At 43.4% G+C, this 14832-nt stretch overlaps 1 protein-coding gene across 6 annotated transcripts in view; it reads left to right on the forward strand.

Moving 5' to 3' along the window:
• Positions 1–14832, forward strand: part of KALRN (kalirin RhoGEF kinase) — a 1626736-nt gene that overhangs the window by 504734 nt on the left and 1107170 nt on the right. For all 6 annotated transcript variants that reach the window (XM_086957084.1, XM_086957086.1, XM_086957088.1 and 3 more), the window contains exons 4-5: positions 351–543; positions 11621–12133. In XM_086957084.1, the coding sequence (XP_086813210.1) occupies positions 351–543; positions 11621–12133 (706 nt within the window). The remainder of the gene's footprint in view (positions 1–350; positions 544–11620; positions 12134–14832) is intronic.

The following is a 14832-nucleotide window of genomic DNA, read 5'->3' on the forward strand; positions in this document are numbered from 1 at the left end:
GAGTAATGATTTTATAAATCCAGATCTTGTTCACTTTTCTTCAATAATCCCTGTTCTTATTGGGACCACAATTTGCAAGACATTGCTTTTTGCTGTCTTTCAAACTGTATGAGCCACAATATTACTAGCTGAAAGCACGTTTACTTGTTGTCATGAAATATATGCCAGTAATTGGAAATACAACTCCTGTGCACACACAGTATCTCAGTCTGCATTAGCCTCCCGACAGCATATAACCAGTATGACACAAGAAGTATTTCATGCTGAGAAATTGAGCTGCAGGAAGATCAGAATAAGCATGTATGCCCAAGGGCAATATTAATCATCATGTCATGCTCTCATTCCCACAGTGAAGATGTGTGTAAGCGAGGATTCACTGTTATTATTGACATGCGAGGATCCAAATGGGACTTGATCAAACCTCTGCTGAAGACCCTCCAAGAAGCATTTCCCGCCGAAATCCACGTTGCACTGATAATCAAGCCGGATAACTTCTGGCAGAAGCAGAAGACTAACTTTGGCAGCTCCAAATTCATTTTTGAGGTAAGATTCTGTGCTTTTTGACCGTTATCTGCGACCTTTGCATTTAACATTGTATCCCCACCCCTTTGCCTCCGGGGGAGGGGGGGGGTTTGCTAACTGTCCTTCAATATTTGGTGATTGCCTGAGTAGGTTAGGTGACTTTATAGCACTCTGGGTGTAAACCTAAGGAATCCTCAAGTGTCCCAGTTCATTAAAGGACTCTGTCTACAACATCAACAAACACCAACGTTATTTAAGGTCTTTGTTTCTGCTCGTGAAGTAAAGAAGAATAAAAAAAGAATTTAGAGGGTTTTGTAGACGGATCAAGACATGTCACTGCATTTTACTGGCATCGGGTATAACTGGTACAAGAACGAATTCACAAATTCTCAGCTGCTTCAGGATCCTCTGTTTGTTCCTTCATTACACTGACCAATTGAGCAACAATTTGATCAATCTCACAGTCAGTCGCGGCTGGCATGACTCGCGGGTGCGAGGGTCAGGGGCGGTTAACTTAATTTTTAAAAACTAAAATTTAACTTACTATCTCCTCCGGTCCCACGTCGCATTGTATCGAGTCTCCTCTCCATACAGGAAGCAGGCGCCCCCACACCCCCCCAAGCCAATCAGAGCACTTCAATGGCAGCATTGTGATTGGCTAGGACGCCGACCCCCACAGGCGTCTATGGGGAAGCCATTTTCTCTGTAGCCTACATAGAGAAAATGCAGAAAGCATATAACTGGTTTCGTTATCCCTGGAACCAACCAACCAGTCAGCGCACTCCTCCCCTGGACTCCTGCAGGACCGCCCATCCGCCTGCCCCCAACCAGGCATACCCTCTGCTTTCTTGCAGTGCGAGAAGCAGAAACATAAAATGGTATTTAAAATACCATTTTATGGTTCTACTTCTCGCACTGCGAGAAAGCAGTGGGGCCACTCTCCTCCGCCCAAGTGGAGGAGCCACCCTTGCTCACAGTTTGCATCACTTGTAGTGCACAACCCCATCTCAACACAAATCATGCCTGTGTAAATGAGAGAGTGCCATCTTGTCCTTTTGTTTAATGTGTATACAGTCCATAAAAGTATTGAAGGACTATCTGCCCAGCTGGCTCTTCCAGTGTCCCATGGCTCGTGGTATTTCATTGAAGAAGAGCAGTGTTTTTTTGGCTTAGGCTTAAATTCATTGGCACCGACAATTATAGGAGAACAGGCCTCACTAGCAGAACACTGGTAAATTAGGACAGAAGGTGTAGTAATAATATTGTAACACCATATAATGGAATTAAAATAACCAGAGGCTGCATTAATATTCGCAGGAATTATTTAAATGTTATCATCCCGTCTTCAGCATGTTATAATTGCTCCTAGGTTTATTTGATATTTTCGGTCCACAATGGCATAGGATACACCCTGCAAAAAGTTCAACCCATAAGCATGAGCCATTCCACAAAAACGGACTGAAGGCTACCGCATGGTGTTTATCAACGTATTTTCGCAAAGGAAAACATTACCTACGGATCCAACAATATAAGAAAATGTTCTTCCACTGATTAGTACTTCTCAGGGAATGGCCCTACGTTATTTAACTCCTTTCCACTTTCAATTAGATTGCACTACGTCATCCTCTTTAAGCACTCCTTGACATTACACCTGTTCAAGAAAAACCTTGAGGCATGATGTCTTCTCTATGATGAAGTGACCTTGCCTCACTTGAAAGTCAGTTCTGAGCCATTATGAGATTAACCACGTTCTTAGAGTAACACCTACTTAGAATGATGTACACTGTGTGCTATGTCTTTGAACTTTTGATGCATGCCATTTACTTGAAATTGTTATCCAGTGATACAGGAATACTCTTTGTATCTCGTCAGCTGTGTTTTGAACAGTTTTGCAACCCAAATAATCTTTTTTTTTTATTGTACTGTGAGATGTAAAATTGTGAGGTGCGCTGGTGCCCTCTGTGAGTTTTTTTCCTCATCAACATAGACTTCAGGAATATAAAAATAAACACAAATAAAATATGTTGTTGTATAAGGGATGGTCACAGGATATCGGGCCATTGTACACAGTGAGTATGTCAAGAATATCTGCTCATTATAATTAATTCGACATATCCGATGACAAAAGCATCATATCCACCTCGTCGACCTAACAACTACATCCCAAGGTCAGTCTAGGTTAGTAGATGTGGAGTTAAGTACAGCAAATGCATACATAACTTGATGATGTGGTGGATGAAATAGTTTTGTTGGTTCATATTGTCAATCTTTCTAAAATTGCACAGAGCCGCGTCAAGGTCTTAAAATGTATCCTCCCCCTCCCCGAAACTCATCCTCCAACCTTTGATCCTAAAGTCATAGTACCAAAAAGTCACCCTGATCATGGAAATGGTCCCAAGAGTTTCAATAAACGACTGGGGAGTTATTACATATCATGAGGTAAAAGCAGTCTGCAACTGTCTGTTTTATCGAACTCCTACCCCAAGCCTTGCTGTGCCACCCCTCCACAGCCCACCTTGTTATTACCCACTTCTCGTCCCTTTTGTGTGACTCCCTTTCCAAGACGCCCTGAGACTCCACAGTAAATCATTATTATTCTAATTTAAACAAGTTATATGTGCACCACACATACATTATCAGTCAGTACTAATATACATCAGGTAACAATCACATCCAAAAGTAAAAAATGACAAATTCAAAAAAGAGAATAACATTTACATGTTGGTGGCTCAAATATATGTACTTCCTGCTAAATCTCATACTTTTAATGTTGCTGTCACATGCAGTACATTGCAGCTCAAAATTAGTTAGGTATCCCAAGGTTTCCCTCCTCCATATTAAATCAGCTTTCCCAGTGCTCCTCTTTTCCTATCTCCTGCCCTACAGCATATCCAAGATAAATATGTTAAGGTCGTTAAAGGACATCATAGGAAGCAGCTGTTATATATTTGCAAACAAAGTAGCAATCTTGGTAATATTACCTATTTTGGCAGGGCCATGCTCCCCACCACCAACAGTGGAAGGCAACTCCAAACTACATTGGCCGCCTCAGCTGTAACAGTTCTATTATAGTTGCCATTCTGCTTGTCACCAGCATCTTGATGGATCCTAAATCCCAAATAGTTGAAAGTAGTTGGTGCACTTATATTCCTAGCCCACTTTCCAAACCAGAGCTGTGCTCTTTGCTGTTTTCAAGGGAAATATACAGGTTTTATCTCTCTTCATGTGTAAACCCAAAAGACAACCAAGCCTCAAAACTCTAAAGTACCCAGCACAATTTAAGAGCTGGCTCGGAACTACAATCAATCCTCCTCATATAGCGATAATTTGGGTCTTGTGCAGTCTATTCCTATCCGCTGGTAGTTGCAACTCCTCCACATATGCCATGCTAACGGTTCCGTTGCTAGCCAGGGGGCCTGCCTGGGGCTGGCCAGCTGTGCCAGGTAATTCTTACTATTATTGCTTCTGTGGGTGAACAGCCTAGTAATATATAATTTTGCATCACATATTACCCAAAGAAGATCTGTGTCCGAGTTGCATAATTATTGTCTAAAGTGATGGTCTTGAATGCCTTTTCAGTGTCTACTGCTGTTTCAGGCTCCGATTCCCTGAGATCACCCTTATATGGAATAATCTCTGGAGAAAATAGGATGCTCTAATGATAAGAACAAATCCTGATAAATCAGGAAGTAGCTATCGCTGCAGGACTCTAAACAACATGGATGCCAAAATCCTACAGTAACTAGTTATCCACATGCACATGCAGTCTTTATGATGCTCCGTCCTGTTACCAGTCCGTGTGGGTGGGTGGGGGGGGGGGGTTACCTATTCAAAGAGGATGGCCCATTTCCTTTGCCAGCCACGGATCTCAGTGGTCTCTGTGCCATTGGCCAGAATGCTGCCATGTGATTGTTGGACTTCTAACACTCTTACCTAGATGAATACAGTCGAGCTCGAACATCAAGGGTCACTGTAGCGGTTTACTTTGCCTCTCTACTTTATATGTCCCAAATAATCCACCTTATCTTCTTAAGGCCTGTGAGTTGCTAATTGAGACCTCTGCGGTCAACTGTGTCAGAGCAGAAATGTATGTCTATTAACAAGAGGAGATTATTTGCTACCAAGCACAGGCCAGTCAGGTACAGAGTGAGAAAAAATAGTAATTCGAATGTTAAGGAAAAGTAAAGTCAAATGTTTGTGACTTCAGTTTTTATATGAAAGAGAGACCAAAGTATGATGCTGTTTGAGTTCTAATGGAAAGCTTTTTATGGTTGCTGCTCAGAGGTGGCTAATAAAAGTAATATGGATAATGCTAGCCTCCTGTCTTGACAAAAAATTGAACTTGTGTGTTTGCAGTATATTCTGTGCTACATACAGGTATGTAATTGGGATTTTGATTAATGTCTATTTCCTTGTTGTCAAACAATATCAATGTCAAAAAGAGTTTACCACAACTGCTCTTCCGGTGTCCATCAGCTCGGCTCAGAAGAGCTACCTTTGAAGACGAGAGGACACAGGAAAGTTCGCTTTCTAAAATCTTTGTAACTTCAATGGGCAGTCTATTGACACTTCGAAAAGTGGCACAAATTATTATGGTAGTTTTCTTGTTGAAAAGCCATCGGCTTCACACCTGGATCGAGAACCTCAAATTATTTCTTTAGGAGATATCCTAAAAGCCAGATAAGAAACAAGGATTATATTAATCACAAACCTGGTCTCTAATTTACATTTGTTGCTTTGTCACTGAAGACTTTCCAATCGTGTCATTTTCTAGTCCAGTCATATTTTCTTAAAACAAAACATAGTCGGAGAAATACATGACAAGGGTCAGATGAGGTATACTTTTAGTATAGATTGAAATATGTTCAGGTCGAACGAGTCTAGTAAAAAATCAAGAAGGCATCCAATACTCTGTGTTGCACGTCATTAGGTCTCCAACCCAAAGGCATTCCATAGGAGTCAGGTGGCACAGCAGTTTTTTACATCTGTAGACCATGTATGAAAGGATTCTAAGGCAGCACGTTGGTACTAGAAGTGGGCGAGCCGGCAGATTATTAGGGAGAGCCAAGTCAGGGGCTAGGCTTGGCTCTATAAGCCTGAGCACAAGTCAAGTCAGAAAAAGACTTGGCATGTAGCTAGGTCAACAAACGCCATGTAAACATTACATGAACGTATACATTTTGAAAAATAAAAGTATACTAAAGGCTTGGAGCCCTCTGCTTTGGGCTATACTGGTTGATAAAGGCCCTGTGGCTCAGGCCTATAACGAGGGAAAGGGCCTTTAACAACTAGTATAGCCAAAAGCGTAAGGCTGTTAGAACATTCTGCCCTCAGAGGGTGGAATGTTCTAAATGAACAAAAAAGAGAGAAACAAGAAGGCAAACAACGTAGGAAGGTTTCAGCAGAGGTTTTATACCAGCCCTTATTAGCCCTAAGTAATTTCATTGTCTGCAGTGGAGTACCAAACATTCTGATGTTCTAATTCTTCATAATTGCGGAGCGTTTCACTTTAGTACATTAGTTTACATCATTGTATTGTTGTTTGTTTGAAGTGACAATTTATGAAGATGAATTTAAAATCATTCATGAACCCCCTTCCCTAACCCTCCCTTTATGTAGCTTAGGGTCTTATTATAGCTTTATAGCCCACTGTAGCAGGCTACACTGGCTATGTGGCTAACTGAAGCCTCCACACCTATTATGGACATACTATTCCCTTCCAACTATCACATTATTAGACTCGACAGAAATGGCAAGACGGGCGGGGGAATTGCATGCATCTTCAGGAGCAACCTCGCCATCACTGAAGGTCCCTCCCCCTCCCTCTCCTCCTGCGGACTCATCTGCCTCGATATTACTAGCGAGGCCAAACCTGTGTGCTCCCTTCATGTTATCTACCACCCACCCAGGGACAACCTCACCTTCTCCAATCATGGACACGATATCCACCAACGCCGGGCGTCAGATCAATCAAATCTACTTGGGAGACTTCAACCTTCATTGGAACGACCAGAAAGATGCTGTGGTGAATAGCCTTAAGACTTTCCTCAACGCACTTGACCTCACCCAAATCTGCAACCGTCCGACACATGAAAAAGGCTCTATCCTTGACCTAATCATCGCCAAAGAAGACTCTACCCAGCTGGAGGCAATCGAACCCTGTGATTGGTCAGACCACCACATCATCACCTTCTTCATCAACGAAAAGGTCAAACTTAACCCGGCTCAACCTGCCAAAACCAAGATCTGGAAGAGGGACATGAAAAATCTAAACCCAAACTCCTTGCCTGCCCACACAGACAATCTCCTTCTTCCCCCGACGGGCGTCTCTGATGTGCACTCACTGACCGACCTCTACCTAGACACTATGTCTGCAATAATCAATGAAGCCGCACCCCTGCAAATGAAGAGTCACCACCAAGAATTCGAACCCATGGTATGATGGTAGACTCAATGAAGACAGACGTGCTATGCGCATGGCAGAGCGCACGTGGATATCTGACCCATCAGCACTGCACCTTAGAGCGCTTAAGAGTAAGAGAAACGCTTATTTCAGGAAAATCAAACGCTCAAAATCAGTCTTCTTTAGCCAACAGCTGGATCAAGCAAAAAATCGACCAAGAAAACTGTTCGAGTTAGTCAAAACCCAAACAAAGACGCAGCCTCTACAACCTAACAACTCAGCAAAGAATACACCAAGTTGTGAAGACTTCTCTGCTTTCTTCAAGCAAAAGACCGACAATATAAGAAGTGATCTCCTCAACGATATAAGTCGATACTCCTGCTCCTTAGGCATAACTAACACTCAACCCAAAAACAATGCTTCATGGACGTCCTTCGACACGTATACTGAAGAATCAATTCACAAGCTTTTCGGCACCTTGAAACCCGCCAATCACCTCACAGACCCCCTACCTGCCAACGCTGTTAAAGCCCTCACCCCCATGCTCCTCCCACTCTGGACTAAAATAATCAACTGCTCCTTGCAACAAGGACTCATCCCAGACTCCCTCAAGATAGGGCAAGTCACGCCTATACTCAAGAAACCCACAGCTGACCCGGCCGACCTAAACAATTACCGACCCATCACCAATATCCCCACTCTGGCCAAATTGCTAGAAAAATGCGTACAACTCCAACTGACAAAACACATTGAGCAGTTTGACCTACTCAACCCGCACCAATCAGGTTTCAGAGCAAAACATAGCACGGAAACGGCTATGACACACATAATTGATGACGCCCTTCAAATCCTTGATCACAATGAGTCCTGCCTCCTCATCCTCCTTGACCTCTCCTCAGCATTTGATACGGTCAAACACGAGAATCTACTGGAGCTGTTGAACACCAGAATGGGCATATCCGGGACTGTTCTCAAATGGTTCACTTCCTTTCTGCACAACCGGTCTCAGAAGTTCAAGATCAACAACGCATTGTCCTCGCCTGTGCCCGTAACACTAGGCGTCCCACAAGGCTCCTCCCTATCCCCCACATTGTTCAACCTCGTCATGGAACCACTCACCACCTTGCTGCAAGCATCAAATGTACACTTTCATATGTACGCCGATGACACTCAGCTCTACCTCAAGCTTCAATCACCTGAAGACATCAAACTTTTGAATGCCACACTAAGAAACACCCAAGCATGGCTGGCCGACAATCACCTTAAACTAAATGCTCTGAAAACTGAGTTCCTTCTGATCTCACCTCCTGCGAAAAAGGCCATCACCCAAACCTGGCTCAATCATCTAACCGCACTAAATGTCCAGCCCACCATCGTGGACTCGGCGAAATCCCTGGGCATCACACTTGACTCCAATCTCGACATGCAGCAGCATATTAGCAAAGCAACCAAGGGAGCCAACTTCCAAATCAACACGCTGAGAAAACTCAAACCCTTCCTGCCACCCAAGGACTTCCGAACTGTTGTACAAGCCCTAGTCATTCCTCGCATAGACTACGGAATTGTGGCTCTCAGCGGGCTCCCCCTAACAACAACGGCGCCCCTACGCGCCTCCTTGAACGCGGCCGCGAGACTCATCACTGGTTCTAGAAAACACTCACACATATCCCCTGACTTAAAAGCCCTAAACTGGCTGCCTTTTGAAGCCAGAGTTCAGCTGAAAATTGCCTGTATGACACACTCGGCCGTACACCACAAGTCACCCAACTACCTCACTCACAAGCTGACTATATCAGGAGGCTCAAGGTCCAACAGAAGCACAAAGAATCTCCTCCTGAAACCTCGTAGATTCCGGAAGGAAAAAACATACAAACGCTCCTTCTCAGGAATGGCACCCAGGATCTGGAATGCGCTCCCGCCAGAAACTAGGCTTATCCCCTCCTCTGTACTCTTCAAGAAAGAGGTAAAAGCCATCCTTATAGCGAAGTTCACCTGAACCCTACTGTTACTGGAACAATCACAGTACATGGCTCCTATTTCATCGGCTACCCGAATGCTTATCTATGTTTTGACTCTTTTATGACTGCTACTGGACCAAAATCTTTGCACGGATGCTTTATTATTTGGTTTCCAGATTGTTTATTAGGTCTGCACACTATGACCTGAGTGACTTACTAACTGCAATCCACTCACTATTGCCTACTATTCAGTTTTCAACAGCGTGTTTACTCTCCCTCTGGGGTGCTATAATCTTATTCGAGTCGACATTGCATGGCTTCAATATTATTACTTCTTGATTGTTATTAGTGTGCATACTCTTGTGCAATATTATTACTTCTTGATTGTTATTAGCGTGCATACTCTTGTGCGATTATTACCCTATTGGCAACTCACTCCCTACCAATTAGTATACTGTTTTCAACAGTTTGTTTATCCTACATACTGTTTCTGTAAATCGCTCTGATATCTGCAAAGATCTTGTTCGCGCTATATAAAACTTTAAAAATAAAAATAAATAAATACACTGACCATTAAAGGACCATTCCTGCAGTGCCAGTTTAAACCCTGTGGAGGCCCCAGGCAATCAACATTTTTGAGCCCCCCTCACAAATTATCTCCTAATAAGTTTTAATTTTCCCAGCCAAAAATTTTAATAAACCAATTTTATTACACAAAACTATACATTAACATTTATTAATGTTATTAAACAAAAATGTATTCCAAACAATTTAAGAAAGCTTATGATTGTAATTTTCTGTCAAGATCAAATCAATATTATTTTGACCTGTTGTCGCAGGGCCCCTAAAAGGAGTGGGTCCCGTAGGGGCGTGCTTACATTGCCTTTTTGGTAATCCGGAACTGCGATTCCGTGTTCCGCAAGGGCCTTAACAAGGGGATGGGCCTTTAATGGGCGGTATAGCTCAGCACAGAAGTCTATCACCCTGTTACAACATTCCACCCCGGGACAGCGGAACGTCCTAATTGAGAAAACAAAGGCATGGGAGACCGAGGGGGTTGAAATCTCCTGCGGCTCTGAAACCTTTTTTTCTCAGCTCTTGCAGTGAATGTTCAGCTGTTCACAGCAGCGTGCAGGGCCACGGCTTATAACTGTTGATCATTCACAGCAAGAGCTGTGAAAGCAACCTCGCAGAAATCTGTTCCTGGTTCTCCCCGCCTTGGGTAAACTTATTTTTTTGTAGTTCAACCAAGCCAGGCGGACCCAGGAGCTGAGTAACATTTACCCCTCCCTCCTTCTGAAGCCCCAGTTACACTGAGCTAAGGGAGGAGGAAAGGGTGAAGGCTCAGTGTGTTCTTATGCATGGCCTCTGCCTTCAGCTTTACCCTCCCAATCCATATATTTTGGAGATGAAGGGTAAAGAGAAAAGCGAGAGCAGTGGATCTTTGCCAGTCTTCAATGAAGCTCTCAACATTCCAATATTGCAATAAAGATGGAACAACAATGTAGTCTAAACTATGTACAATAGAGAAATATGTCTACACTATACATATCCTGAGGTCATGTATTTAAAGGTGCTGTCGTTCGTGATGAAGGAAAATGAAGCACTGTAAAATAAAATTGACTAGGCTCGCACAATTTCCTCAAGTGAGTTGAAGAAGTAAAGATTGATCACAGGTGTCACACTGCCCAGCTCAGCCACCAGACTTTCATGACAAAGGTCGCAGTAAGCAAGCTTTTTGTATTTTGAATGACACCTGAACAGTGAGCAGCGTTCAGACGGGCTGCACAGCTCCTCACTCTCTTCCCATCTGTATAAAGACCATGGTGGTGCAGAGCTGGGCAGACCCTTACTAGAAGGATATCTGGGGAGTTGGAGAGCACGATTGAACAATGAGGTATAGGCATGGGTTCCGGGCGGGTAGAAGCCATTTGAAGGCTTGGCTCGTTTTGTGCTTAAGGGTCCAAGATGATCTCGAGCTGAGCCAGAGCAAGGTATCTGGCTTGAGCGTTCTGTGACTCACCCGCCTCTTGTGGTCACTACACAAAACAGAGGCACTATGAAAATGAGGACAGAATGTAAACAAAACAACCTTCTGTTAGGTTCTGGTGTGTTTCAGAAAGAGGTCATGTATTGCTTTAATTTAACAATTCTGCTGTCTTTTGAAACCCAGATTGGGAAAAACATGGTACGTCATGCCTAGTTTTTGGCGAAATTAATGTCAGATGCTGGTTAAGACGGGAAAGGAGAAATAAAAGTCACTGTATTCTCTACAGGAGCATATTTTTACCCATGAAAACAAATGCAGTCATTAATTGATCTTTAGTGACTGTCCTGCTAGCCATTAATATCTGACAGTGAAATATTGCTGCAGGGTTTGCAGGCTGGGTACTATCATTAACCCGTGAGCACTACCAAGAGCCTTTTCATGCCGCAGCCTGACCTTATGCTCTGCTAGAGAAAAAAAGAGCATATCATTGCAATGTGGTGACCATTGATCAAGATCTCAGTAAGATGCGTATTCTAATGCAGACAGCGACCAGTGATGAAATATGTATTGTGATCATTAGCATATGCCTATTTAAGGGAAAAGTTTGAGTATTTGCTTTGGGTTGACCTCGTGGGTGGAATATGACAGTTTTTTTGCTCTTGCATGTTTACCAGTTGTGTTCCTTTGCGTGATTTCATCCTTGAGCTTCTAAATAAATTTCTTTTGTGGCCTTTTATTTGTATTTAGACCAGTATGGTGTCCGTCGAAGGCCTTTCAAAGCTGGTGGATCCTTCTCAACTGACGGATGAATTTGAGGGGTCCTTGGACTACAACCACGACGAATGGATCGACCTGCGGGTGGCGCTGGAGGAGTTCTTCAACAGCGCCATCCATCTGTTATCCAGATTGGAAGATCTTCAGGAGATGTTGGCCAGGAAAGAGTTTCCAGTGGACGTGGAGGGCTCACGTAGGCTTATCGATGAACACACGCAGCTGAAAAAGAAGGTGCTCAAGGCTCCTGTGGAGGAGCTGGACCGTGAAGGCCAGAGGCTGTTACAGTGTATCCGGTGTGGTGATGGCTTCTCTGGTAGGAACTGCATCCCCGGAAGTACGGACTTCCAGAGTCTGGTGCCAAAGATCACCAGCCTTTTGGATAAACTGCACTCCACGCGGCAGCATTTGCATCAGATGTGGCACGTGCGCAAGCTGAAGCTGGATCAGTGTTTCCAACTACGGCTCTTCGAGCAAGACGCAGAGAAGGTAAGCTGGCCTGCTTGTCGGTTGCTAGGAGACGATGACAGGGGGGGGCAGCTGCCATTTTCCCATTATTAGCAACATGCAGATCTCATCTACATTGCAAATCCCGTGTTGGAAGCAGATGTGCATTATGGGGCTCTTAAGACAATGTCAGTGAATTGATTGTTGAGGGTAGCAAACGTAATGAGAGCCAAAAATAGTCTGCCTTTCCAGTGACTACAGGGAATGTACAGGCATGTATCCGACAGACGGGGGAGTAAGCTCGCTCTTAACACATTAAGCTCAGACACAAGGCTTTTCTTGCACTTCCTCTGTATGTGGGTGACCGTGCGCGGCACTGTATTGTTGTTGGGTAGTAGAGAATTACGAGATGAACGTGAGTTTGTGTTCCTCGACAGACATATTTGCTATAGGTTGCTCCTCCCATGTTCATTCCAATAAAGATCCTTTACAGTAATACCTAGCAGCTTGAGCATTCGATGAAAGTTATGATAGATTTTATAATGAGTGGACCATGAGGTGCTTGTGTCTCAGTCAAGAGAAGAGCGGGTTGGTTACTCACGATTCCATCTGGTCAGTACTAACATGCAGTTTTTGCTTATTAGAGTAAATGTATCTAAGAACTCTTAAACTGTGCTTTAGATCTACTAAACCGATTTGAAAATCAAGAGTTGTGACCTAGAAACAGTAAGTTGCCTATTTTAAACAAGCTAATTTTTTTATGTAAGTAAATAAGGAATCAGCCTCCTTTTAATAAATGCTGCATATTATCACTGGAGATTAAAAAGGAATGGATACTTTCTTTCACTGGTTGCCAGCTATTCTCATGTTCAAGGCGTCAATTCTCATTTCTGAATTATCTCACCTGTCTACTCCTCACACTGACAACTTTAAATTTTGGATATATGTGGAGTCATCAGGAGGACCACCTTAAAATGTTCTCAGCCGTTTGGATTTTAGGAGGAATAGAGAGGAGAAATGCATAAAAGCAGCTAGCACAAGGTGCCAGAATTGGAAGTGTTCTTACTAAAGAGTACAGTGCAGCGACAAAATAGATTCTCTTCTCGTTCCAATAATGTTCGCAGCTTATGTTTCCGTTTCCCAAACATGTTTTAAAGCACCAATTTATGTAATGTTGAAAATTGCGATCTGCAATAGCAACATTTGAAATGTGTACTCTGGACAATCAGACAGTTATGCAGAGCCATGCAAACAGCAGTTTGTGCGCTGGAGATGTTCTAGTTAATTATTGGAATTTCATAATCTTCGTAAAATAAACTTCTTACCTATTTATGTCTGTTGTGGGTTGCCCAACAATTCTTATTGTTGGCTAGTCCCATGTAGGATTTTTGCGAAATCTCCTTGGAATTCTTCAGTACAGTCAATTACTAGAAATCTACTATGTATCTGGTGATTGTTGTCCAAATTAAACTTGCTGCTGGAGCGAAAGCAGGTGAGTGAATTGAAATTTTCGCAAAAGGTTTCACTGAGATGACAGATGTAGCGACATGGCAATGAGCCGGAATAGCATCGCAAAGTAAGTAGGTAGGAATAAAGCCATGGCAGATGCTTCCATGGGAGTTTGTACAGCGTTCCCCCTAACCCTTCGGTGTTGAATTAGTGTAGGTTGAATGCACCTTACCACAGGGCTCACAACCTCTGTGACGGCATAGGACAATATGAATTAGCAATGGGAGCAATATTGGCATCATTGTATGCCAATAATAATATATATTGCTCTATACACCTTGTATCTTAGAAACACTAGATACTGAGGGATTTAAATGAATAACTCTTAGCTTTCGGCACCTATTATATTAAAGATTAGATCAGGCAAATACACAATAACTATCTTAATCACAGGCCTGCTAACTTTCACATAAATTTCACTGTGTGAGAGTAGGTGGGGACTCATATGGGCAGGTTATGTGGAAGAGGTGGAAATTTACGCCCCCTGCTTTTAGGAGGCATGAGGCGGTGGGATCTTGGAGGGGGCGGGGTCTTTATGCTGAGAACTGACCTTTCACCCACACACCCAAACCAAAAGCTTCAAATGCTGCTGCCAATGTTTTGGAGAGTATGCAAAAACCCTCATGGACATCCACATTTCCCAGCTCCAAAGATGAGCTTGAAACCCACACCGCACAGGGTGTTCCAGCTCATGCTAACTCCTACCCTGTGATATCGCCAGCCATGACCGTGTATTTTGGTAGGTCTGACATCCTAACAATTCCGTCCGGTGCACTCGGACCTCCCCCGGAATGCGCTGTTCAATGTTACCCTGAGACGTGAGTAGAGTTACAGGCCCAAACAGTGGTAACAGTCAGAAGACGTAAATAGTCTGCACAGAGGTCGGTAGTGGTGAAACAGCCTGGGTCCATCTTGATGACAGGTGTTAATATGGGGGACAGGTATGAAGATTGGAGAGTTGCAACCACAAGTTGGAAAGAAGGGTCTGATGCAGAGAAGGTGATATTCTGGATGCATCCACAATCTCAAGAACAAACAATGTAGACCTTCAGTCTGAAAAGGTGGCAACATTCCGAACAATGTTTCGTGCCAAAGCAGCAGTTAGTCAGTCTCTGGGGTGCAGGGATTCCTTCCAGCACAGATGGCCTTTTCTCTTCTAGGGCCTGATGGCTAATTGTCTAAGCCATTCTTGGAAAACAGAGTGAAATTAGAACATCCTTCGAGCCAGTTAT

This window comes from Lissotriton vulgaris, chromosome 2_1 (assembly GCF_964263255.1).
Source record: "Lissotriton vulgaris chromosome 2_1, aLisVul1.2, whole genome shotgun sequence".
Lineage (NCBI taxonomy): Eukaryota > Metazoa > Chordata > Amphibia > Caudata > Salamandridae > Lissotriton > Lissotriton vulgaris.